This window comes from Odocoileus virginianus, chromosome 23, assembly GCF_023699985.2.
Source record: "Odocoileus virginianus isolate 20LAN1187 ecotype Illinois chromosome 23, Ovbor_1.2, whole genome shotgun sequence".
NCBI lineage: Eukaryota > Metazoa > Chordata > Mammalia > Artiodactyla > Cervidae > Odocoileus > Odocoileus virginianus.
The window spans coordinates 41,904,183-41,930,258 of record NC_069696.1 but is presented as its reverse complement, the minus strand read 5'-3'; the positions used below and the strand labels follow the sequence as shown (position 1 = coordinate 41,930,258).

Genomic DNA, 26,076 nt, shown 5'->3' with positions numbered 1-26,076 from the left:
CTTCATATTTGGCTTTTTTACATTACTGTACACTTTACAGCTGCCCCATAGCTTTGTGGGCAAAGTTGCAAGGTGTTGGAGCGGACACCCATTAATGGTATCTGCTGTCACCCCACACCTGCTGTCAGGAGTCCTTAGAGAAAATGGAACATGGGAAGAATAATGCAAACTATCTGTGCATTTCCTGCAAGGACCCTGCTGGCATTGTTCTTGGCTCACTGAGGCCCAGAGGAGTCAAGTAACCTGCCTGTGGTCACAGAGCCTCCAGAGGGGCTCCAGTTTTGGCTTATTCTACCGGATCATGATGAATACATGCGGAGACTTCCTAGGGCTCACAGCTACTTTAAAGAGGGTGTCCTGGAACTTCACAAGCTGGGCCAGTATTCTGCAGATGGAGGTTTTATTTCTGAAATCTGGGGAAAATCACACTTCCTTATGCCTTTGATTCTGCCCCCATGCCAGCTGGAGCAGACTTGATCAGAGACAGACAAATGCCACATAGGCGATGACCACGGCAGAGACTGAGGCTGGCCTAAGTCCTTACTAAAAAGCTCTTTACTAGGTTCTCCACGTAATGAGTTTAGGTAAGGGGGATTTCATAGCATGCTTAAGGAGTCAAGTCTATATGAGACTGAACACTAGTCACTACAGCCCAGATAAACTAGCTGTTCCAGGCCAGAGAAATCCCAGCAAGGCCAAATGGCATCAGTGTCACTCAAAAGGTTTACAGTGAAAGATATCAAGTGCGATTACCTTTATGAGAGGGGAACCTTCCCTCCTGGGTCAGAGTGTTCCACATTTATGGGTCTGTCCTAGGGGACTTCACTCCTATTCCATGACCTGGCTTCTAATCATTCTGTTTAGAAAAAATAATCACACACACACAAACACACACACAACCCTATACTAAAGAGCACCATATGGAAAAGAGAAGAGCTTACTTACTTTCTTTCCATTTCCTTATTTTCCCAGAAAAGTTAGGGTGGGCATGGGAAAACCTCAGACGCTTGTTACACTCCTTTGCTGGTGATGGGTAAACACAGACACAGTATTCCTTGCTTGTGAGCGCCGTGAAGGCCGGTGCTCTGTTCTGACAACAGCATCTAATATATTCCTCTGCACTGTGGGGGCCTGACTAATGCTCGAAATGAACCAACAAGAGGATGGGCAAATAAATGCAGCCCATTAACTGAACTCCTTGCAGTCAAACTTCCCCGGCCCTGACCTTGGCCCATATACTCTGCTCTGCCCCAGGAGCTGTCTTGAGTCTCTAAGTCTTCCAAATCCACATCCTTGGGTCATCTCCGGGAGCAGCAAGAGCCTTGGGTGCCTTCCCGTCCATGGGGATATGGGGGTGGGCGGGCTTAACACCAGGATTATTACTGTGGTTGTGACGGGTGACGGAACCCCACCAGCGTGGTGGCAGGTCCTTGCTGGGACAGAATAGATGTGATTTCCCAGTGACAGGTTACCTTTAGGGACCACCCATCCCTGGGATGTTGCTGGGTTACACTCATCCAAGAGAGACTTGCAGCTCTGAATGTATATGGCAAGCTCAGTTTCTCGGGAAGTAGATGCAGGAATGGGAGTGAGCACGCTGGGGGTTAACTTAGGGAGAATTCTCGGAACAGCATCTATGAATGGGGCAGCGTGCCAGCAGGACTCGCCACAGGGAGAAATGTGGCTGCCAGGGAGATGCCAGTGGATCCTGCAAGATTTCACATGCATCATTCAGTCCATGGTGTGGGCGTGGCCCCGGGCAAGGTGACTCGCTTCACCTGAGACCATTCCCCAAAGACGGCCGAGAGCAGAGCCCACCTGCAGGCAGTCTCCCAGGAGCTGGAGGAATGAGCCTTTCCTCCCCAAGGGGAATGTGAGTGTCCACCACACACAACCACAACTCTCATCCTGCAAGACGGACATGATCATCAGGTCTACAGTGACATGGTCCCAGCTGGAGGTGGAGGTCCCTCCCTCCACGGGAGGCGGTGACCCGTTCTCCCCACTTAACTTATTCATCATACAGCCAGGGCCCAGTGGATGACTCCTTACAGCCGGTGACCCCCAGCGGGGATGCAACAAGTGCCTGTTGAATAAGTACATCACTGAATCCTGAGGTCAGCACTAAAATAGGAATGAAATGCCACATCACTATAGAAAAAATGCCCCTAAAGAGTGCATTGTAATCAGGAAAAAACAAAAACAAGTAGATGTGATGGGGGCCTTGAAAAGAGACGCGCAGGGAAGACAATGTGCACACGCACTCTGGTCTCAGCTCCAAGTGGAACCTTGCATCCTGCCAAGCTCCTGTTCCTTTATTTGTGAACTAAAACGACAGGTCCAAACACTCTATGAAGAAGCGATCAGAAAGCTGAGACACACTCTGTTTCAACAGTCTATTAGTGTCATTATTGACACAGATAAGGAAAGTTTTGATCCTGACAAGGAAAAGTGTGCAAGGGTCAGAGTAGTTTCACTCCCATGGTGTGCTGAGGACTTTTTTCAATTATCCCAAAGGTGGGAGGCTCCCAGAAGGAAGCAGGCAGAGGCTGGAGTGGGTGAGGAGTTTACTCTTCTGTCAGTGAATGGAAACAGAAACCAACTGGAATAGCCTGTGATTCTTGAGAATGCTGTGATTAAAATCAGGAAGCAATATTTCACCTTCAGAGGATAAGGAGCGACAGAGAAGAGGCAGGAGGGATTTTAAACACAGAAGCCAGAGTGCAGAAGCCAGAAGAATGAAAAAAAAAAAAAAAAAAAACTCACCACTAGATTTATCTCTCAATGTATTTGTCTAATATTGAGAATATAAAACTAATAAGGCAATTTAAAGGATGACGCCGGGGAGAGGGGTATTAAAATAACAGCAGGGTTTGTGCCTGCTGCTTCTCTCATGCATCCACACCAGTTATAAACACTGACTGTCCTCACAATTTCCTATCTGATACTCACACATACCTTGGGGCAGTGGCAAGAGTTAACAATAAAAACTAAGAAGAAACTGACCAGAAAGAACCTCTTAGAAAGCCAAATTTACTTCCTTAAAATGATAAACCATTAAATTTTAATGAAAGAAAAAGTCATAAGAACAGTTTCAAACACTCTATAATGAGTAGCCATCACCACCATCTCACAGGCTTTCTCAGCAATCAAAGTATCATTTGATAAAAAGGGAAAACCAATAAATGCGTGTCTCCACATGAGAAAGCCAACACTCAATTATGGGCACACAAAATACACACATTTGATATCTGTCTCTTACAAAGCAATTCAACAACCCTCAATTGGGTTCTTCCTATGAACACAGATCTTACCTCTTCAATTATTAAAGACATCCAAGCCAATCCCAGTTTTTCTCTGACATGTATCAAATGAGAGTAGAACTGATGCTCACCTCTATTTATAATTCCTTGTCTATTTCATTAGCATGACCTCATTAAGAGCTGCCCTCACATTAAAAAAAAAATACAACTGCTATTCTTGTCATGTCAGTCAATACCTTCAAAGATGTCAGAAAAACAAAACAGAGCTATAATTACCTTTGAACTTGTGGAACACAGCCCAGAGTTCGGCAATGTCTGTTGCAAAGGTGATGTCTGTGTCAAGGACGATGACCCTCTCCAGGTTGGCAGGAAGAGTCTTGGTGAGGACAAGCTTCATCAGACCATAAATCCCAGAGTAGTGTTTGTTGGGGATCCAGGAAACTTCAGACTAGACAGGGAAGTGAAGAGAAAGAGTAGGAGAAAGCAAAAAGAAAATCACTACATTTAATTTTTTACACAAGCATTTTAAATAGTGCCTGGTACATCAAAAGGTTCTGATAAAAATTTGTAGAGTAAATGAATGAATATTTTCTTCAAGATTTGTTCACGTAATTTACAGCTGGGCTTGTGAAGTTCTTTTAGAAGAAAATGTATCTGAATCAAGGGAGAAGGAGAGTAACGTTTTTGAAATAACTATCCCATGCGACTACTACACTCAGATATTTTAAAATAAGATGTTATTATAGAAATTATATAGGCTCATTGGAGAAAACATTCACAAAAGAAAGGTTTCAAAAATTGAATCATACTGTATATATTTTTGCAACCAATGTCTAATTGTTCCTGGATAGATATATTCCTTAAAGTCTTATTACATTTCTGTGCCATTAAAAATGACTACTTAATGGTATCATTAAACCATACACTTATCTATTTTTTTAAAGCTACAATGGAGCAGGTTATTGTTGCTCCATTCTTTTCACTCTCAGATAAACACACAGGAAGGACCTGGTCATGATCTACATGCCACTCTTCACTGGGTAGCAAGACAGGATGTACTCACAGAGGGGTGGCCCATGGAGCGCTAACACTGAGACCCTCACATGCTATTAAGGAATGACAGGTGGCTGAGTGGTAAAGGACCCGCCTGCCAGTGCAGGAGAGGCTGATTCAATCCCTGGGTCAGGAAGACCCCATGGAGTAGGAAATAGCAACCCACTCCAGTACTTATGCCTGGAAAATTCCATGGACAGAGGAGCCTGGCGGGCTACAGTCCATGGGGTCGCAGAGTCAGACACGAGAACATATAAGAACAAAGGCATGCCAGATGTCCCTCAGGTGGGCGGGGACATCAGCGAGTCACACATCTTAGTACCATTTGATAATACTACTAAAGATACTACTACTACTGAATGAAGGCTGACAATAATGCCAAACACCAGTGTGATGAAAGCTTCCAGAAGCGAAGGCCATTTATGAAGATCACTCTGGGCAGGGTCTCGTCTCAGCTGCCACGGGAATCTCCATGGAAGCCAAAGCACATTTGTTTTCAAGGAATGAACATTTGAAATGGAACCCTTTAATGGAAGTGTGGTCACCTCATAAAAATTCCAAAAAAATATTCACCCTTTTTGTCCTTGTAATTCCATTCGAGGACACACTTTGTTTTTTAAAAGTCACACTTAAGAACGAGATCAAAGTTTTATTCCTGAAGTTCATCATCATGTCATGCTGCTGCTGCTGCTGCCAAGTCGCTTCAGTCGTGGCCGACTCTGTGCGACCCCATAGATGGCAGCCCACCAGGCTCCCCCATCCCTGGGATTCTCCAGGCAAGAACATTGCAGTGGGTTGCCAGTTCCTTCTCCAATGCATGAAAGTGAAAAGTGAAAGCGAAGTCACTCAGTCAAGTCCGACTCTTAGCAACCCCATGGACTGTAGCCTACCAGGCTCCTCTGTCCAGGAGGATTTTGCAGGCAAGAGTACTGGAGTGGGGTGCCAGTGCCTTGTCCGCATCATGTCATAAAAGTAAACAAATAGCAACAATCCAAATGCCGAAAAACTAAACAGTCAATTAAAACGTGGTATTTTAAAAATGTGATAGGAGACTTTCCTGGTGGTAAAGTGGTTAAGACTCTACACTCCCAATGCAGGTTCAATCCTTGGTCATGGAACTAGAACCCATATGCCCCAAGAACCCACATGCCACAGCTAAGAGCCAATACTTGTTGTTGTTTAGTTGCTAAATCGTGTCCAACTCTTTGTGACCCAATGGACTATAGTCCACAAGGCCCCTCTGTCCATAAGATTTTCCAGGCAAGATTACTGGAGTGGGTTGCCATTCCATTTCCTTCTCAACAAAGAGACTGCATGCTGCGGCTAAAGAAAAACAAAAAAATCCTGCATGTCACAACTAAAACCCGATGCAGACACAAAGCATTGATAGCACACTGTGCAGCTGTTACAAACAATATAGATTAAAATGGAATGAAAAGAAACTGACATATAATGTTAAAAGTAAAAAAAAGGAAGCTTAAAAACTGCTTTTGCTTGATAACCACTGTATATAATCAAACAATATGAAAACATATCCACCCAGATTAATGCAGAGAAAAAAGAAATGGAAGCACAGCATCAAACCATTAACACAAATCATTTGGGGGATGATAGGAGTACACAGCCTCTCTGTATAAATAGATATAGATATGAAAAAGTGTTAGTGCTCAGTCGTGTCTGACTCCTTGAGACCCCATGGACTGTAGCCCGCCAGGTTCCTCTGTCCACAGAATTCACCAGGCAAGAATACTGGAATGGGTAGCCATTCTCTTCTCCAGGGGATCTTCCCAACCCAGGGATTGAACCAGGGTCTCCTATATTGCAGGCAGATTCTTCACCATCTGAGCCACCAGGGAAACCCCAGATACAGATACATACACACACACACATACATATACATATATTCATGTTACAAACACACGTTTAATCTATTTTTGCCAACTTGAAAAAATTAGCAACTACTAATGTTGTAAAGAAAAACTAAGCGTGACAACTCTTCATTTTAAACATATAAGGATCCAGCGATGGGAAGCAAGAGCTTACAAAGTCAGTTTAAGAAAGCTATCAGAAAGGACCTTCTGTGATAACTCATATGACCCATTCTGTCTCTCACACCTACTCCACGTTATGTTTTCATCTCCAATTTGTTTGCAAATACCATTTTAGCTATTCCTTATTCTCAGTTTTGCAACGGCTCTTTGCATTGAGTACAATTCTGACCAGAAAAAAAGAAAACATAAACGAACTCTTCACCATGTGTTAATTTCGAGAGAAAGAACCATTGACGACTGCCTACAATCTGTCATCTTGTTTCTGGGTAGCACCGAGGAGGGAAAAAAGAAACAAAAGTTCAAATCTGGACTCCAGCCCCACATGAAGGGTTGATTTCTCTAAGCCTTGGTTTCTTTACCCATAAAAATGGAGCTGCTGCTATATCACATGGTTACTGTAAAAACTGAAGGAGTCTAAAGGACTCAACTGCTTGGTACACAAAAGATCCTCAGCAAATGTGCTCCCACCCTTTGTCCTGATTCTCTCTCCCCATTTCCAGTATGTACATAGTGTGGGGAAGATCCTCTGGAGAAGGGAATAGCAACCCACTCCAGTATTCTTACCTGGAAAACTCCATGGACAGAGGAGTCCATGAGGTTGCAAAGGGTTGGACATGGCTGAGCAACTATTGAAGAATTGATGCTTTTGAACTGTGGTGTTGGAGAAGACTCTTGAGAGTCCCTTGGACTGCAAAGAAATCCAACCAGTCCATCCTGAAGGAGATCAGTCCTGGGTGTTCATTGGAAGGACTGATGCTGAAGCTGAAACTCCAATACTTTGGCCACCTGATGCGAAGAGCTGACTCATTTGAAAAGACCCTGATGCTGGGAAAGATTGAGGGCAGGAGGAGAAGGGGACGGCAGAGGATGAGATGGTTGGACGGCATCACCGACTCAATGGAGATGGGTTTGGGTAAACTCCGGGAGTTGGTGATGGACAGGGAGGCCTGGCATGCTGCGGTTCACGGGGTCGGCAAAGACTCGGACACGACTGAGGCACTGAACTGAACTGAACTGAGCAACTAACACACAAAGGCGTGCGCCTCTTCAATGCTTCATACTGAAGGCTGGGGGCATCTCTGGGATCTAGTACAGAACTGAACCTTGGGTCCTGGAGTCAGATATATACCTGCGCTCATATTCTGACACTGTCAATTAATCACCATGTCAACTTGGTCAAGTCTGCTAGGCTTGAGTTTCTGCCGTTTATAAAAGGGAGTCACTCCCAGTGCATTATTATCAGTCAGAGTGTGAGTGAATGCAGAATTTAAGGGCAGAAACAAGGCACTGGGCAGGCTTGGGGAGGGGAAGAGTTGGGGGTCGTTACCACTCCAGGCATGAAGGGCCAATGTCAGCTTCTTCTAGTATCCAAAGAGGGGAGTCAGATGAATAAGCCCCTTAGCAGGAGCAGTGACCTTCAGAAGAGGGACATGACCTTGCTGCAACAATCCCTCAGGATGGATCAGGGAGAGAGATCTCAGCTCCCCCTCTCCTCCTGCCCCTAGGACTCCTGCCAGGGCACCCCACTGGGTAAACCCAAACAAAATCCAGTGAGAAAGTAAGCTTGGGGTTGCAGCCCTTAGGTGTCAGCCCAAGGGGAAGAGTGAAGAAAGATCAGAAAGAACCCAGAGGGACACACCTAACACAGTAGAATGGCCATTAATTTAAACAAATGATGGCAAGATCAAAGCACCAAGCCTTACACATCACAGACACAACACACATCTGCAGGATGGCTGGGGAGATGGAGGGATGCATGGGAAGACAGATGGATAGATGGACAGACAGATGGATGGCACAGGAAGGTGACTGATTAGTCGCAAATCCTCACCAAGCAAGATGCAAAGCTGTAGCTGGAATCTGCCAGGCGAAATGTTTGTGTTCCTTCCCCAAACCATAGTCTTCCTTTGAAGTCAGCTTCCAGGTCAGCCATCACCTTAAGATCTGAGGCCTGAGGACTCTGAATAATTCCCTTCCGTGGGTTTTATAAAACTCTTCCTCGTGTAAGCCCAGGCCTTTGGAACTCAGCTTGGTTTCCTCACTCCCCTGAGAATTTGCCTGAACTGAAGCTTGGCAATCACCAGCCCATGCCACAGAGTCGTGCTATTTAATCAGACCTCTGATTAACTTATTCATCTATTTTGGTTAGCATCAAAGCAAGAGAGCTTGGTGGAGACCGAACACCAGCACGTTGGGTCAAGCGGTCTAATTAGATGGCTCCAACTCCCAGCTTTATTTTTCACACACAGGCAAGGCACTCAGATGCATCACAGAACAGTAGGACTACAGGAATAAATTAATCTCAACATGAGCCCAGGCCCGAACGTCGCCCCAAGTCCCTGACTTAATACATAATCAATTAAGTTAGAGTGTTCAGTTAGAGGTAAAGGAAGCATTCGAATGCATTTGTATTCAGAAAGAAAACTAAGGAATCTAGAAGGGGGAAGAATGTGTGGTGAGAAGCAGATATATTTGTTACAAATGGCTCCTTCTCTTAGAAGAAGCATGGAACCTGCGCTCTCTACCTCTGTCTAAATCTTGCTCTTCCTTCAAGTCCCAACTTAGAAGGCATCAGCCTCCGGCCCCCCTCCCTGCTGCCCAAGGCTGAGTGAGGGCTCCCAAATCAAGCTGTTTCCTTTCCTTCAGCACAGCAAGCTATCACACTGTGTCTAATTTTCCATGTCTCTTTCTAGCTCTGGACTAGAAATCCTTGAGGTAGGCATGATGTCATTCACTTTATGGTAACAACACAGTCATTTGATCATGTGCATGACTGCAGACTTAACCAGGCCTCAGTTCAAACGCCACCTGTGACATTTTTGGCCAATTAGGAGAAGAGGCATCTGTAATTGCTTGGGTCCAGATCAGTACAGTACATTGAAAAAGGCATAGTTTTTTGAGCTCCAGAGCCTGGTTTTTAGCACCAGCTCTAATAAGCTTACAAGCTATGTGACTCAAGGCAAGTCACTTAACCACCATAAGCCTCAGTTTTCTCATCTGCAAAATGGGAACTTCAAATACTCACTTCACAATATTGCTGTGAGGATTACAAAGCATCTATTCATTAAGAGAAGGGAAGTCAATGGGCTTCCCTGGTGGGTCAATGGTAAAGAAGCTGCCTACCAACGCAGGGGACACAGGTTTGACCCCTGCTCTTGGAAGATCCGCATGCCTTGGATGGATGGATGAAGTCCATGTGCCACAACTGTTGAGCCTGTGCCCTACTGGAACTACTAAAGTACACTTGCCCTAGAGCCCATGCTCAGCAACAAGAGAAACCAGAGTGGGAGATCCAGGCATCGCAACTGGAGAGTAACCCCAACTCACCGCAACTAGAGAAAAGCCCACACGGCAATCAAGACCCAGCCCAGGCAAAATATACATATAAATAAATAAAACTATCTTTTTAAAAAAGAGGAGGGAAATAAAGTCCATTTCCCTTCTCCTAATGAGTGTGTGTCAGTGCTACCCAGATTCAGATAATACATGATTTGGAGTCTGGTAAAGACAAGACATTAAACCCAGGGATAGAACTCAGGTCTCCTGCATTGCAGGTGGATTCTCTACCAGCTGAACCACAAGGCAAGCCCAAGAATACTGGAGTGAGCAGCCTATCCCTTCTTCAGGGGATCTTCCCGACCACTGGAAGATCTTCTTCCTGGACCAAACCAGGGTCTCCTGCATTGCAGGTGGATTCTCTACCAGCTGAGCCACAAGGCAAGCCCAAGAATACTGGAGTGAGTAGCCTATCCCTTCTCCAGGGGATCTTCCTGACCACTGGAAGATCTTCTTCCTGGACCAAACCAGGGTCTCCTGCATTGTAGGCAGGTTCTTTACCAACGGAGCTATCAGGGAAGCCCATGGTATTAACACCTTTGACAATAAAAGGGAAACAGGGAACAGAGATAGTTCTGACAGGGAAAATAAATCACCCATATCTTTTTCCTATATTTCTATATATAAGATTAATAAATCACAAACTGAGATCTACTGGGAAATGTGAAGCCCCCTCTAGTGAATCTCCAAATTGGACCACACATCCTAGGTTTTAGGAGGAGGAAAAAAATGGGTGTGAGTAGTCACCCATATAACCTTTGCAGGGAGCCTTCTGGTACAATCCACACTGCTACCGATCTCACTTTCAGCCTACAATAAACTCCAGTCCAACTGAGGATATTAAATTCTTGGAATAAACAGAAAGAAAGTAAAAGTGTCGGTCGCCCAGTCGTGTCCAACTCTTTGCAACCCCATGGACTGTAGCCCGCCAGGCTCCTCTGTCCATGGGATTCCCCCGGCAAGAATACTAGAGTGGGTAGCCATTCCCTTATCCAGGGAATTGCCCTGACCAGCAATCGAACCCAGGTCTCCTGCACTGAAGGCAGATTCTTGACCATCTGAGCCACCAGGGAATAAATGTGGAGAATATCACCTTCAGAGGCAGGTTACAGAGATCTGGAAGGCATCATGCAGACTGACCCCCAGAGCACCTTGTAGAAACACCACCACCTAGCAGAGCAATATCCTAGCATGTTCTTCATCACTGAACATGCCAAAGGGTTCATGTAATTAAAATAATAGTAAGAATGAAAGCTAGGTTTATGTTAATGGACAGATTATTATCCTTGCCATGGCTGTTAATAATTCTAAGCAGACATGCACTAAGATTTAATTAGCAAAAATGCAACTGAGCTTAAGAATACCACTGAATGCACTTACATAAAGGAGCATGAGGAATTCTGACGGGGGCATTGGGATGCCCCCATGATGATAATACTATCTAGCTTTTGCTGGGGCTTGAGCTGTTTACTGGCCATCAGGCCCTGTGAGGGGCTCCCTGGGGGGCTTCCTAGGTGGCGCTAGTGGGGTAAAGAACCCACCTGCCAAAGCAAGAGACAGACTCAAGTTCGATCCCTGGATTGGGAAGATCCCCTGGAGAAGGAAATGGCAACCCATTCCAGCATTCTTGCCTGGAGAATCCCATGGACAGAGGACCCTGGTAGGCTGCAGTCCATGGGGTTGCAGAGAGTCAGACACGACTTAGCAACTGAGCATGCAAGCACGCAGGCACCATGGGGAGAGCTTTCTATGTGATGTCTTATTTACATTACTTCCAACCAGACTAAAGGTCAGGTATTATTATCCTGGTATATGAACTGTGGGGGGAGACGACCGAGTCCTTTCCCTTTCCTCAAATTTCAGTCCCCCAGACCTAGATACTCTGAAATGATGAAGTGTTTCTTTCTTCTTTACCCTTCCCATTGATACTGGTCTATTCAGAGCTGTCCTCCACTCCTCTGGGCTAGTAACTATAGGGTCATAGCCAAGCCCCTACCTCCATCAGTGAAATCTATTTTCACCAAGAAGCAATTTTTTTTCAAGGCAGTTAGGTACAAATGCTTTGGAGTTGGGTATTTCTGAACTGAAAATCTCTGTGGATCTTAATTTTCTCATCTGAGAAAACAGGAGTAAGACTGGTATATCTTGCTCCCTTCCTAGGGAATTGTTCTATATCTAATCTTGAATCTTTCCTCATCATGCTAGGAATATTTTCTGCTCAAAATAAATTTCTTCAGCCAGGACATGGAAGCAACCTAAATGTCCAACAGAGGAATGGATAAAGAAGATGTAGTACATAGATGCAACGGAAGACTCAGCCAATCCTAAAAGAAATCAACCTGAAATATTCATTGGAAGGACTGATGCTGAATCTCCAATACTTTGGCCACCTGTTGCGAAGAGCCGACTCACTGGAAAAGACCCCGATGCTGGGAAAGATTAAAGGCAAGAGGAGAAGAGGGTGACAGAGAATGAGATGGTTGGATAGCATCACTGAGTCAATGGACATAAGTTTGAGCAAACTCTGGGAGACAGTGAAGGACAGGGAAGCCTGGCAGGTTGCAGTCCATGGGGTCACAAGGAGTCAGATACAACTTAGCAACTAAACAACAAGAATAATTAAAAGGAAAGAAACTGAGTTACTTATAGAGACACGGGTGGACCTGGAGACTGTTATACAGAGTGACATGAGTCAAAAAGAGAAAAACAAATATCGCCCATTAATGCATGTATATGGAATTTAGAAAAATGGTACAGATGAATCTATGTGCAAAGCAGAAACATAGGCGCAGACAGAAAACAGATGTATGGACAGCAAAGGGGGGAGGGGGGCATGGGATGTACTGGGAGATTGTGATTGACATATATACACTATTGACAGTGTGTATAAAATTGATAACTAATGGGAGCCCTGTATAGCACAGGGAACTCTACGCAGGTCTCTGTGGTGACCTCAATGGGAAGGACCTAAAACAGAGGGGACATATGTGTACATAGAGCTGATTCACCTTGCTGCATAGCAGAAACTAACACAACACTGTAAAACAACCATATTCCAATACAATTTTTTTTTCAAAAAGGAAAAAATAATACATTCCTTTTACCTATTCACTTTTTCCCTGTGGATTACAAATCACCTTGACTCATTTTTAAAAGTTAAAAAAGAAACCATCCTGGCTGCAGAATGTCTGAAAAGTAATTTGCCTTTCATGTTGTTTCTGAGTGGTAGTCTTGGCAACCAACCTGTATGTTCAGAACATAATTGCTGAGAAATGGAGGGTAAGAAGCTCAGGTGGGTGGGTGGGTGGGGGACCCTGGGCCATGCCATGGAGGATTGTGAACTGAACATAAGCTCGGAAGTCTGAACGGCCAGATTCCCACTGGCGAGCTCACTGTTCTCATCCTCAATCTGCTCACCCATAAAAGAGAGGGAATAAATACGTATCCCATGAGGTTTGCAAAAGTACTAAATGAGGCAAGAGAATTAAAGGGTCTGGTACAGTGTGTGCTATACTGCAAGTGCTCAACATAAGCTTTTCAACTGGCTAACAGCTTGCACTCTGGAGTCTGACTGCCTGGCTTTCAATCCTGGTTCCATCACTCACAAGGCTGGGTCACTCTGGCCAAGTAATTAAATGCTGCTCCATGTACCTCTCTCTGTCTTCTCATCTGCAAAATGGGCATCCACACAGAACATACTCCATAGGCTCGTGGGAATTCTGATTCTGCATATAGGTATTGATTATTATTTTTAATTGTTAGTATTACCAATGATATTTAGAAGAACAGAAAAGGTGAGATTCTTACCTACAAGACAAAATCATCTCCATTTGTATTTACCCTTGACAGCAAAAAAAAAAAAAAAAAAAAAAAAAAATGCTCCAGTTTAGCTCAGTTGGAATCATTTAAATCAGCATTGATGGAACACTTAATATGGGTCAGGTACTGAGAAGGGTCTAGGGATTAGCATCCACAATGAATAAAACATGGTTGGTGCTTGAAGAGTCTATGGTCTAGTGGATATTCATTATCCTTTGCTGCATAACAAGTTACCTCAAGACACAGAAGCTTAAAACCACAATAATTGTTTATTATCTCACACGGTTTCTGTGTCAGGAATTTGGGAGCCCACTTTCTGGGTGTCTCTGACTCAGGATTCCTCATAAGGTTGTAGTCAAGACCTTGGTTGACCTTATAGACATCTGAATGCAACGGGATCTGCTTCAAGATGGCTCACTCCTACTACATGCCTGGAAATTGATGCTTGCTGTTGTGTTAGTTGTTCAGTCGTGTCCGACTCTTTGCAAACCCATGGATTATAGCCCCCCAGGCTCCTCTGTCCATGGCATTCTCCAGGCAAGAACAATGGAGTGGGGAGCCACTTCCTTCTTCGGGGATCTTCCCGATCCAGGGATGGAATCTGGGTCTCCTGCATTGCAGGCAGATTCTTTACAGTCTGCACCACCAGCAAAGCCCACCAGGGCTGTTGGTAGAAACTTCAGTTCTTCACCAGATGGACCATCCCATAGGTCTGTCTGGATGCCTTTACAGTGTGGCGGCTGGCTTCTCCCAGAGTAAGAGATCCCAGAGAGAACAAGAAAGAAGCTAGAATGTCTTTTATGACTTGGCCTCAGAAGTTGCATGGTGTCATTTCTGCAACATCTTATTGATTATACAGGTCAGCCTTGGGTGATGTGGGAAGGGATAAGGCGAAAGTGTGAGTACCAAGAGATGCTGTCATTGAGGGCTATTTCAGAAACTGGCTACCACAATTCCAGCACTAAGATGGTAATAACTGGACCATGATAAACTCCAGGTGTATGCACAGCAGCAGCTTATAAGAAGGACAGTCAAAGGAGGCTGGTTGGAAGGAAGGGAGAATAATCACAGATGTCTGGAAAAGATGAGCCTTCAATCTGATCTGGACAAAATGAGCTGAAAGTTGAGTTTTTCAAATATTGAGAGAAAAGCAGGATGGGAGAGGTGTCTGCATCAGTGAAGGCACAGAGTTATAAATAAACAATCGTGTGTTTGTGTGTGTAAAATAAGTACAATCTGATATATCTAGGTAAAGCTTGAAGCTCGAAGTGATGGAAGAGGAGGAGGAGACAGACAAATGTTGGAGTGCCCTGGACACCACGCTAAAGAATTCTGGACCATATCCTAGGGCCCGGGGGAAGAAACAAAAGGTTTTCACTAGCAAAGACACAAAATTTCAATTGTAATTTTGAAATATACTCTAGCAACCCGTGGAAGAGAAAGATTAACAGAGGGAAGTTGACAGGCATCAAGACCTAGGAGGACGTCTACAGAAAATGCAGACTGCCAGGATCATACCCAGAAGTAATGATTTATCAGGTCCAGAGCAGAGCCCAGAAATCTGAATTGTTAACCAGAGCACCATGAATCCTAAAGTGGGTGTTCCAGAATACACCCTAAGAAATACTAACTTAGAGAAATAGGGAGCATTTATTTCTTCAGGTTTTGGTGGAGTCATTTACACGGGATCACCAGGCAGCTTACTGATCAGAAACAAGATACAAGATAGCCCTGGGACTTCCCTGGTAGTCCAGGGGTTAAGACTTCACTTTCCAATGCAAAAGGTGTGGGTTCGATCCATGGTTGGGAAACTAAGATTCCACATGCCTCCTGCCCAATACAACAAAACATAAAGCAGAAGCAATACTGTAATACATTCAATAAAGACGGCCCACATTAAAAAAAAAAAAAGCCTTTAGAGACAGCCCTGCTGGGGCCTGGTGCACTGGGAAGACCCAGAGGGATCAGGTGGAGAGGGAGGTGGGACGGGGGATCGGGATGGGGAACACATGTAAATCCATGGCTGATTCATGTCAATGTATGACAAAAACCACTACAATATTGTAATTAGCCTCCAACTAATAAAAATAAATGGAAAAAAAATAAAATAAAGACAGCCCTGAACTTGACAGGGTTGGATATATATAGAGAGAGGACCCTCTTCAAAGACTAAGAAAAGAAATTGTTGACGGAAGATCAGGAGTTCTTTAGATAACCCTATGTCACATGGCAGGGAGGCTTCCTGACTATTCTACTTCTAAACTCAGAAATCCCATTTCAATAAAAGCAGCTCTAGGTCACCTCCTGTGAAATTCTAAGTGACCAATACCAACAGGAGTGTGAAGTTAAACAGTTCCCATCTTCCCATAATGGGGTCTCACAGGAAATCTTGTGAGAGCTCCCAAATTAGTCTTTATGGGTGACAGCGACCTTATGAGGTGCCAATGAACATTTATTCAGAAAATGTAACCCCAGCTCACTATGAGGCATCAATGAACATTTATTCAGAAAATGCAACCCCAGCTCACTATGATGCATCAATGAACATTTATTCAGAAAATGCAACCCCAGCTCACTATGATGCATCAATGAACATTTATTCAGAAAATAGAACCCCAGCTCAAAATGAGTTATCTGGTTTTCACCTGAAATGCTCATTATTCAGAAATCGACTGAGCAGCCATCTTCCAGAAGCATAATTAATTCGAGGATGATAACAAAGGCACAGCGAATCAAGAGGAATGTGATCACGGATCTGTAAACACATTCCTCCTAGTATCAGTGGCAAAAAGACCCCTTCCTCGCTCCTGCCTGGCAAGAAGCATCCTCTATTTAACTCTGTGAAGCTTGGGGGGATTGGTCACTGGAGCATTTACGGATCGTCTGAACCTCTCTGAGTACTTTATGTTATGAAATGGAGCGTTTCAAAGCACTGGGAGTTCTGATTTGTGAACTGGACTGTTACAGTGGTTTAATTTCCTGAAATATTGCTGCCTTCTTAACTAATAGATTTTTCAATGCACTGAGGAGAAAATTGCATTAGCTTCTGCATAGCCTGGACTTAATATTTATAGAAGCTGCAATTCTTCTTATTACAGTCCACGGTATGTATTTATATATGTCTACTTAGCACAGTGTCTGACACACAGAGGCACTCAATGAACAGTTTTGAAAAACTGGAACAATACATGTAAACAAGCAATGCTTATTGAGAACCATTCCTTTGATGGGGATACATTGGTGAACCTGTTTCATTCATTGATTCGTTCACCATTCCTTCCTTCAAAGATTAGGTGAATGCTCGGAGATTTACAGTAGAGAAGACACAAAAACAATTTCAAAAAAGCATTATTACAGCATTTAAATTAGTGGTTTATATTGACGGGAGTTGGAGGAGGTAGGGTGATGGAACGGGAAGGCACCCAGGTATATTTGGTAATGTTGTTCTAGTTCTAAGTTAGATAGCATGGTGTTTTATTGGTATATGTCATAATCTATTAATCTGCAGTCTTCAACCATTTGTATATGCCTGTGTGTACAGAAAGACATCATGAAGGACCAAGGGGCAAGAATGTGACCTGGAGTGAAACTAGCAATTAAGGGGACCCAGCTAAAAGTCACAAACATGTACAAATATACCCATACACACACATGCACACTCAGCTCCTGCTAAGAATGCAATCACTTTGCTAGTAAATGTGAAGAAAAAAGAAAACTCTTCTTCCCTTACCATAAATTACTCTTTAGCATTCATTCTTTAAAAATGCAAAAATTTTGCTTCTTGCAAGAAAGCAAAAATTGCTTCTTATGGGATGAAAAAATCTTGGATATTACTATGATTTGTTATTAAAATCTACTGGGGGGGGGCAATTAAAAATATATTAAAAGGCTCCTGGGGAGGGGTGGGTGATAATACATTTTTCAAAAAGTGGAAAAACTTTATAGTGTTAGGTAGTTAGAACAGAAAAAAGGAGTCCAAAATGGCAGTGGCTAAAAGATAAGGAAGGGAAAAGCCCGAGAAAACAGAACAAAAGAAGGTCAAAAGAAGATTCTCTCTCTCTCTCTCTCCCTCTCTCTCATGATGGAGCGCTCTTCTCTTTGCGTCTTTGGATCGACATGCCTTCATGCCTCGAAGATAGATTTTCCTGCTATCTTCTAAATAAATTAGAGCTGTAACACTGATTTGTCTAAGAGCTATAACACGGTCTGTCCAAGACTCGAGAGCTATAACACGGTCTGTCCAAGACCCGAGAGCTGTGACCCGCCTAGGGCTTTAATGTCCGTCACTCCAAATCTTTGTTGTGATGAGACAGAACCGAGGAGCATGCACTCGCCTGACATCTATGGTGCCGTTGTGGGGCTGTGGGGGCTGGCAGGCGGCCCGGACCTGGGTTTCGGTTTCCCCTGAAATGGTGGGATTCCCCGCCCCCATCAGGTAACCTGCAGCCAACCAATCAACATGCGCCTAGCAAGAAAAAGGGAACCTATCAGGGGAAAGCTGAAAAGCCCGCGAACGCCCAAGTTTGAAAAAAGCCCGCGAAAGTTTGGGCCAATAAGATTACTTTGCAAACATGTAACCAATCCACTTAAGCCAGCTGCCAACTGCTTATGCACACCTTATAAATTGGGTAATAGCTTGGGCTCAGCGCTCTCTGACCCCGTACCACTGCGTTGGACGCGCGGCAGGAGCCCTGACTCGAGTCAGAGATAAACTTCCCTTTTTTTTGCGAGTTGCATTGTCTTGGAAGCCTTCTCTCTTCCCGCTCGGGATTCGGACATCGGGCATAACAGCTGTGACTCGGGTTTAACCTGGAGTTAAACCCTGCTCTTCTGGGCAGAAGAAGCCAAGCACAGCAGGAGCCCAACTCAACGAAGCTCCTGCGGTGGAACGCAAAGAAAACCCAGCGCAGGGGAAGGCCCATCATGCTGGAAACCGGGACAGCGAAAAATGAACTCAGCAGAAAGCCCACGTGGCTCAGTCTCAGATTCCAGAAGACCTCAGGTTAAGGTAGGAGGTCCTTGCTCCTATGGCTGGAGGGACATGCCTAACAAAATCTTAACTCCTTTACAATCTCTCATTTCTTGTTTCGTCAAACCCCCCGTGAACAGGTGGGTGGCGTGGGTGCAATTGAGGGACTCTGGAGAGGCTACTGTTCGGTATGTCCCAAAGGCTCTATCTGCTGGGCCCCAGTAGCTGTTACCCAAGCCGGTGGGGGTTCTTCTGTCCCTACCAGGCCAATGAAAACTGTGGGCACCCGTCATATATCTAGCAAATTTTTCAGCAGGCTATGAAGGGGATTCCTTGGCACGTTTTTCCCACTGCTTTTTCCTCCTGTCCTTCAGCTCTCTCCTAGAATTCAAGCCTGGCCAAGACCCAGAATTTCTGGCTTCAGGACCTAATAAAGCTCAGGCTCTGAGTGAGGTCTTATTGCAAAAATTAAGTGAGAGACAAAGCCATAGGTAAGAGGTGAATTTGTTAGGATTCAGAGAGAATCTTCAGGGAGTGGGACATTGCCAAGGGCAAGGGCTCAGGCCATGGAAAGTGGTCTGGATAGGTTTTGCAGGGTGAATTCATATGCTAATGAGTGGGAGGATGGTCCCAACCACTGGAGAACCACCCACTCCTCCATCTTTTGACAGTGCCTTAGAGCTGTTCTGCCACCTCTGGGTGTGTCTTTTGGCTTACAGACTTGGGATTAAGGTTTACTTGAATTTGACTTGTCATTTTGGACCCAATTGATTTCAATTGGTTTACTTTATGCCCTTGTGCTATGTCATTCTTTCAAAGGTGGTGCTCTGTCTCCTTCCCTCCTGTTTCATGCTCTTTTCCTCAGCCCAATCCGGGCCCACAATGTCGCCCCTCAATCTACTAGAGGGATAACCAAAAAGTAGCTGGCCTTGGAAGGAAAATACTGTATAATATCCAACCCCTTAATCCTACCCAGCACTGGTCACGCTGGAGACCTTGGGGACGCCCAAACTCCAGTCCAGGGGTCCCAGTAGATCAACCTGCCTTGAACTGCCTAGGGATCTGGTCCTCGAAAGGTTGTCATGCCTCAACCTGCTCGGGGATCCGCCAGTCCCAGGGGTCCCAGGAGATCGTCATGCCTCAACCTGCCCAGGGGCCCAATTCTTGGGAGGCTGTCACACCTCAACCTGCCTGGGGATCTGCACCCTGACCCAGGGACGCCTGGCTCTCAGGTTGCAACAGTGATAGGTAGGAGGAGATTACATCATGATATCTATTTCCATCCACAGTGGGAAACCAGCAATGAGCTAAAATTACAACCCCTTAATCCTACCCAGCACTGGTCACATTGGAGATCCTGGGGATGCCCAACTCCAGTTTGGGGGTCTCAGGAGGTCGATCTGCCTAGGGATCTGGTCCTCGAAAGGTTGTCACGCCTCAATCTGCTCAGGCATCCACCAGTCCCAGGGGTCCCAGGAGGTCATCATGCCACGACCTGCCCAGGGATTCAGTCTCCAGGAGGCTATCAGGCCTCAGCCTTCCTGGGGATCTGCACCCTGACCCGGGGACACCTGGCTCTCAGGTTGCAACAGTACTGGGTAGCAGAAGCTTCAGAAAGACTTACCTCTAAGGAAGTCCACCCATGGAAACAGAAAGAAGCCTATTACTTGTGGGACTATGCCCAGTCTCCACAATAACTCAGGAGCCCAATGAGAACCCCATTGCCTTTCTGGAAAGGCTAAAAGAGGCCCTCCAAAAGTTTACCAATCTGGACTTAGACTCTTATGAGGGACAGGTGATTTTAAAGGACAAATTCCTGTCCCAGTGTGCATCAGGTATCAGAATTAAGTTACAACAGCTACAGCAGCAGGACACTGCTGCCTCTTTAGATGAGATGGTCCAGACAGCCACCAATACCTTTTATAACAGATAACAGGAGAAGGAGGCTAAGGCCCAGCAGAGGGAGAAAAGGAAAGAGACAAGGCATGCCCAGATGTTGGCTTCCCTCCAGGGAAGCCCTATGGCACACCCCAAGTCCTTGAAGGACAAGGCACGAGGCAAATGCCTAATCTGTAGACAGGCGGGGCATTGGGCCAAAGAGTGTCCAAACTCTTTGTGATAAGTCTCCTAAAACAATGGAGACTTTGGCTTGCCACAAATGCCATCAACTGGAACACTGGGCGGCACTCTGCCCTCGGGACCCAAGAGCCTCAAGGTCAAGTGCCAAGCCTTCCCTCATGACGGTTCAAGAGGAATGAAGTGGCCCAGCCCACTCCAGCCAGCCCACCTGTCACAGATAACCATCATGGGGCTGGAGCCAAGGGTGCAACTGGATGTGGCAGGTAGATCCAAGAATTTCTTGGTTGACACGGGGGCTACCTACTCTGTCTTGATCTCCTACTCTGGAGCCTTCTCCCAAACCTGGTGCTACAGGAAAAACAATTACTAAAAGATACACTCAAGCACTTCTTTGTTGCTGGGATGGACAGATATTCTCCCACCAGTGTCTGGTGGTCCCTGAGTCCCTGAGTGTCCTACTCCCTTAACAGGAAGAGACATACTCACTAAACCAGGGACCACCCTTGTGATGGGAAGCTTTTCAGCCCCTAGAGCTCTGCAGCTCCTGGTTACTACTGAGGAACCCATTTCACCTTCTCCAATAGAGAGGGACCAAAGACTATGGGAAGACAAAATTAACCCCCAGGTGTGGGACCAGGGGGTTCCTGGATGAGCCCACCAAGCTGAACCACTCATCAGTGTCCTCTGAGATCCCACTTGGTTTCCCAACTGGAAACAATATCCTCTCAAAAGAGAGTCTTGGTGGGGTTTACAGCCTTTAATAAATCATTTCCTTGCTTGTGGGCTACTGGTCCCCACCACTTTGCCATGTAACACCCCAATCCTCTCAGTAAAGAAAAAGAACGGAACCTGGAGAATGGTTCAAGATCTCCGGATCATAAATGAAGCTGTAGTCCCCCTCCATCCCACAGTACCCAATCCCTATGTAATCTTGGGAGAAATCCCACCCAGTGCCAAGTGATTTACAGTCTTGGATCTCAAAGATGCATTTTTTTGCATACCACTGACTAAAGAATCCCAATATCTTTTTGTCTTCGAGTGGGAGGCCCCAGAAGAAAAACACTAACAGATGACTTGGACAGTATTACCTCAAGGGTACAGAGACAGCCCCCACTTGTTTGGACAGGCCCTTAGCCGGGATCTCCTAGACCTGGACCTGGGACCTAATGGGAAAATATTACAATTTGTAGATGACCTATTAATCTACTCTCCAGATGAGAAAAATGCCCAACAACATGCAATTCAGGTTCTAAACTTTTTGGCAGAAAGGGGATATAAAGTCTCCCATGCTAAGGCACAGATGGTCGAGACAAAGGTCACTTACCTGGGAGTTCAGATTACACACGGGTCCAGGAGGCTGTCCTCTGATTAGGTACAAGGAATCCTCCAGTTGCCCTTCCCACGTGGGGAATTCCTCAAAAGAAGGCAAAGGCTACTCTAAAACAGGCCTTAACTCAGGCACCTGCCTTGAGGTTGCCAGACCCAGAAAAAGCATTCCAACTTTATGTCCATGAAAGAGAGGGAATAGCCTTGTGAGTGTTAACTCAAAGGTTGGGATCTGAGCCCCAGCCTGTAGCCTACTTATCTAAGAGACTCGATCCAACCGCCCAAGGATGGCCCCCCTGCCTTTGAAATCTTGCAGCTATTGCAATCATGATAGAAGATGCTTTAAAACTCTCCTCTGGGGGCAAACTATATTTTTACCAGCCACCAAGTAAAACAACTCCTAAATGGGAGAGGCCATTTATGGATGTCTAATCAAAGAATCCTCAGATATCAAGTAATGCTGATATGAAAATCCAGGCCTCACTATATCCCCTTGTGAGGTTCTTAACCCAGCCACCCTCCTGCCTACCCCCGAGGGCTCTCTCCCCTTTTACTCTTGTCTAGAAGCCTTGGACCACTGGACAAAAACCCAAGCGGGATTGTCAGAAGATCGTCTGACAAATCCTGAGGAAATCTGGTACACTGATGGAAGCAGCTTTGTCTTGGATGGAAAAAGAAGAGCCGGGTATGCAGTAGTCTCCAATTTTGAGACCATAGAGGCTAAGCCTCTGCCACCAGGTACTTCAGCCCAATTAGCTGAGCTTGTAGCCCTGACTTGAGCTCTAGAGCTGGGAAAAGGAAGAAGAATAGCCATTGATACTGACTCCAAGTATGCCTTTCTGGTGCTACATGCACATGCTGCTATTTGGAAAGAAAGGGGCCACTTGACCACTCGAGGGTCCCCAATCAAATGTGGTGATCAAATCCTTAGACTCTGGGAGGCAGTCCATCTGCCCACTGAGGTTTCAGTCTCCCGCTGTAAAGGACACCAGAAAGGGAGCACGGAAGTGGCAAGAGGGAACCAAGCAGCTGATCAGGCAGCTAAGAGAGCAGCGTTACAGAACCATGACCTAATAGGGGTTGCCACCCAAGTTCTGCAGACTAATTTGCCAGAAACTCCTTCATATACTGAAGGTGAGACTCTTAAAGCTAAGAGTGAGGGCTTTCAAGAAGATCGTATGGGGTGGTTCCAAAAAGAGGGACTCCTTTTTCTGTCTGGGAACCTCCAATGGAAGTTGGTTAACTCCTTACATGCCACCACTCCTTTAGGGAAAAGGCCCTCCAAAGATTACTAGAAAGGTCCTTCAGAGAAACAGGCTTTCAAACAACTATAAGACAAGTGGTCTCCTCTTGTCCCACTTGCCAATTAAACAACCCCCAAGGAGCTCGAAGATCCCAGCTGGCCCAGCCCCTCCAACGATGTGGGACCTACCCAGGAGAGGACTGGCAGATGGACTTCATCCAGATGCCAGTTTCTCAAGGGTATAAATACCTATTAGTCATGATAGATACAGTCACAGGATGGATTGAAGGCTTTCCCACCCGGACTGAGAAGGCTGAGGAGGTAGTAAGAAAACTACTCCATGAAATCATTTCAAGATTTGGTCTGCCCAGGTCATTACAAAGTGACAATGGGACATCATTTACTTCTAAGGTCACCCAAGGGGTCTCTAAAGCATTGGGCATTACTTATTATCTCCATTGTGCCTGGAGGCCTCAGTCTTCAGGAAAAGTAGAAAGAGCCAACCAATTCTTAAAATCAGTGATAAAAAAGATAACGCAGGAGACCTCCCTGGGATGGAAGGAGGCTTTACCAATAGCCCTCCTCCACACCCGTATTGCCCCTAAGGAACAGGTCAGTCTTAGTCCTTTTGAGACGCTGTATGGGAGACCTTTTGTTTATGTCAACGACCTCTTCCTAGATCTAGAGGTTCAGACCCTCCAGTCTTATACCATGGCCATTGGGCAACTCCAACAGGATATACGCTTGTGGGGTATGACTGCTAACTGCTAAGTCACTTCAGTCGTGTCTGACTCCGTGAGACCCCATCCCTGGGATTCTCCAGGCAAGAACACTGGAGTGGGTTGCCATTTCCTTCTCCAATGCGTAAAAGTGAAAACTGAAAGTGAAGCCACTCAGTCATGTCTAACTTATCGCGACCCCATGGACTGCAGCCTACCAGGCTCTTCCGTCCATGGGATTTTCCAGGCAAGAGTACTGGAGTGGGGTGCCATTGCCTTCTGTGGGGTATGAACCAGGACCCAAAAGATTCTAAGGAGTCACCACTATATGTTCCAGGGACTCAAGTCCTAATTAAAATCTGGAAAGATGGGTCCCCAAAGGCTCAACTCCAGCCAATATGGAAGGGCCCCTACCCCCACAGCAGTCAAGGTACCAGGACATGACTCCTGGATTCACTACTCATGAGTCAAGTCATGACATGAGAGAAGTCATGAGTCCACGTGACATGAGTCAAGTGGAAGAAAACAGAAGAGGACACTCAATACACCTGTGAGCCCCTGGGAGATCTCAGATACCTATTCAGGACTACAATTGAGTGCCATTCTAATGAACACCCCCAAAATCTGGTTTCTGGGGATAAGATTTCTCAGGATAGCTCTAAAGAGCCAACACTGCTTGACAGAGATTGTACTCCAAAACAGACAGGAGATGATAGATCTTCTGATCCCTGAACAAGGAGGGACTTGAGCCATCCTGGCGATGTGAATGTGGAATTGGCTAATGCCCCTACTAGTCTTTGCTATGTCATATTGATGCTTCTTATGCTTGCTCCATGTATTATCAATTGTCTACCCTGTTTTCTCTCTGACCAGGTCAGCAAGCTACAACATGCAGTGCCAGTTCAACAAAGATGTAAAACTACAGCCGACCATGGAAAATATCACTCACCCTTAGATGGTCACCCCTATAAGGACTCTGAGGCTTGAGACTAGCAAGAGGGGGGAGGCCCAATACCCCTCGCTGTCCCAGTTCAGCAGGAAGTAGCCAGAAAGACCTTGACGCCCCTATTCCCGAAGAATCGGGCCTCCCATCTCTTGAGGAGGGAATGTTAGGTAGTTAGAATAGAAAAAAGGAGTCCAAAATGGCGGTGGCTAAAAGACAAGGAAGGGAAAAGCCGGCAAAAATAGAACAAAAGAAAGTCAAAGGAAGGTCTGAGGACCGGAGTGAGGACTTCAGGTAGAACAGCACTCCTGACTAAGCCCAATTTGCATAGGGCAGGCCCAGGGGGAAGATAAAAACATATAAAAAGGGGAGCCAAAGGGCTCTCTCTCTCTCTCTACCCGTCGTGCGTGTGTGTGCGTTCTCTCTCTCTCTCTCCCGCACGATGGGGTGCTCTTCTCTTCACATCTTTGGATCAACATGCCCTCACACCCCGAAGATGGATTTTCCTGCTATCATCTAAATAAAATAGAGCTGTAACACTGGGCTGTAACACTGATTTGCCTAAGAGCTATAACACGGTCCATTCGAGACCTGAGAGCTACAACCCGGTCTGTCCAAGACCCGAGAGCTGTGACACACCGAGGGCTTTAATGTCCATCACTGCAAATCTTTGGTTTGATGAGACAAGAACCGAGGAGCATACACTCGCCTGGCAATAGGATTATATGACACCAAACTAGCCACCAAACAGAAAAGTGTGTGAAAACAGAAAAGTAAACCCAAACGTGAATCCAGACATTTGCATGTTCTGAGCTGAGCAGTTCTTCCTGCCTTCCTGAGTTTAATCAGAAGGCAGTTTAATCACAAAACATGGCCAGCAATCTGTTCTCAAGTTCACCTGGAGAGTGGAGGATACTTTAACCATGCTCGTCCTCTCACCCCCATCTCTCCTCCTCCAGCCTTACCACCTCCCTCACAGGGAACCATCCAAAGGGCAGCCTCAGAGGCTGCAATTAACGAGGCCCCATGCTGCTCTGCGTTAATGAGCAGCTTTCCTGCTTTCAGAGGGCTCTGTTGTCCTTTGGAGGCGAAGCCTTTGCCCATGACACTCTCTGTTCCCAGCTTCAGAGATCCGCCCTGCAGGTCAGCTTTACTATGAACACAGGGGAGGGCGATGCTAAGCAGGGAAGGAGGGTTAAGGAGGATGAACCAGAGGTGCCACGTAATTAATTTCTGGTTGGTTTGAAAGCTGTTTTCTTTTAATGAAACATGGAA

At 45.6% G+C, this 26,076-nt stretch overlaps 1 protein-coding gene across 2 annotated transcripts in view; it reads right to left on the bottom strand.

The window, feature by feature from the left end:
- LARGE1 (LARGE xylosyl- and glucuronyltransferase 1) overlaps window positions 1-26,076 on the bottom strand; it is a 593,562-nt gene that overhangs the window by 239,088 nt on the left and 328,398 nt on the right. For both annotated transcript variants that reach the window (XM_070453980.1, XM_070453981.1), the window contains exon 6: window positions 3,540-3,711. In XM_070453980.1, the coding sequence (XP_070310081.1) occupies window positions 3,540-3,711 (172 nt within the window). The remainder of the gene's footprint in view (window positions 1-3,539; window positions 3,712-26,076) is intronic.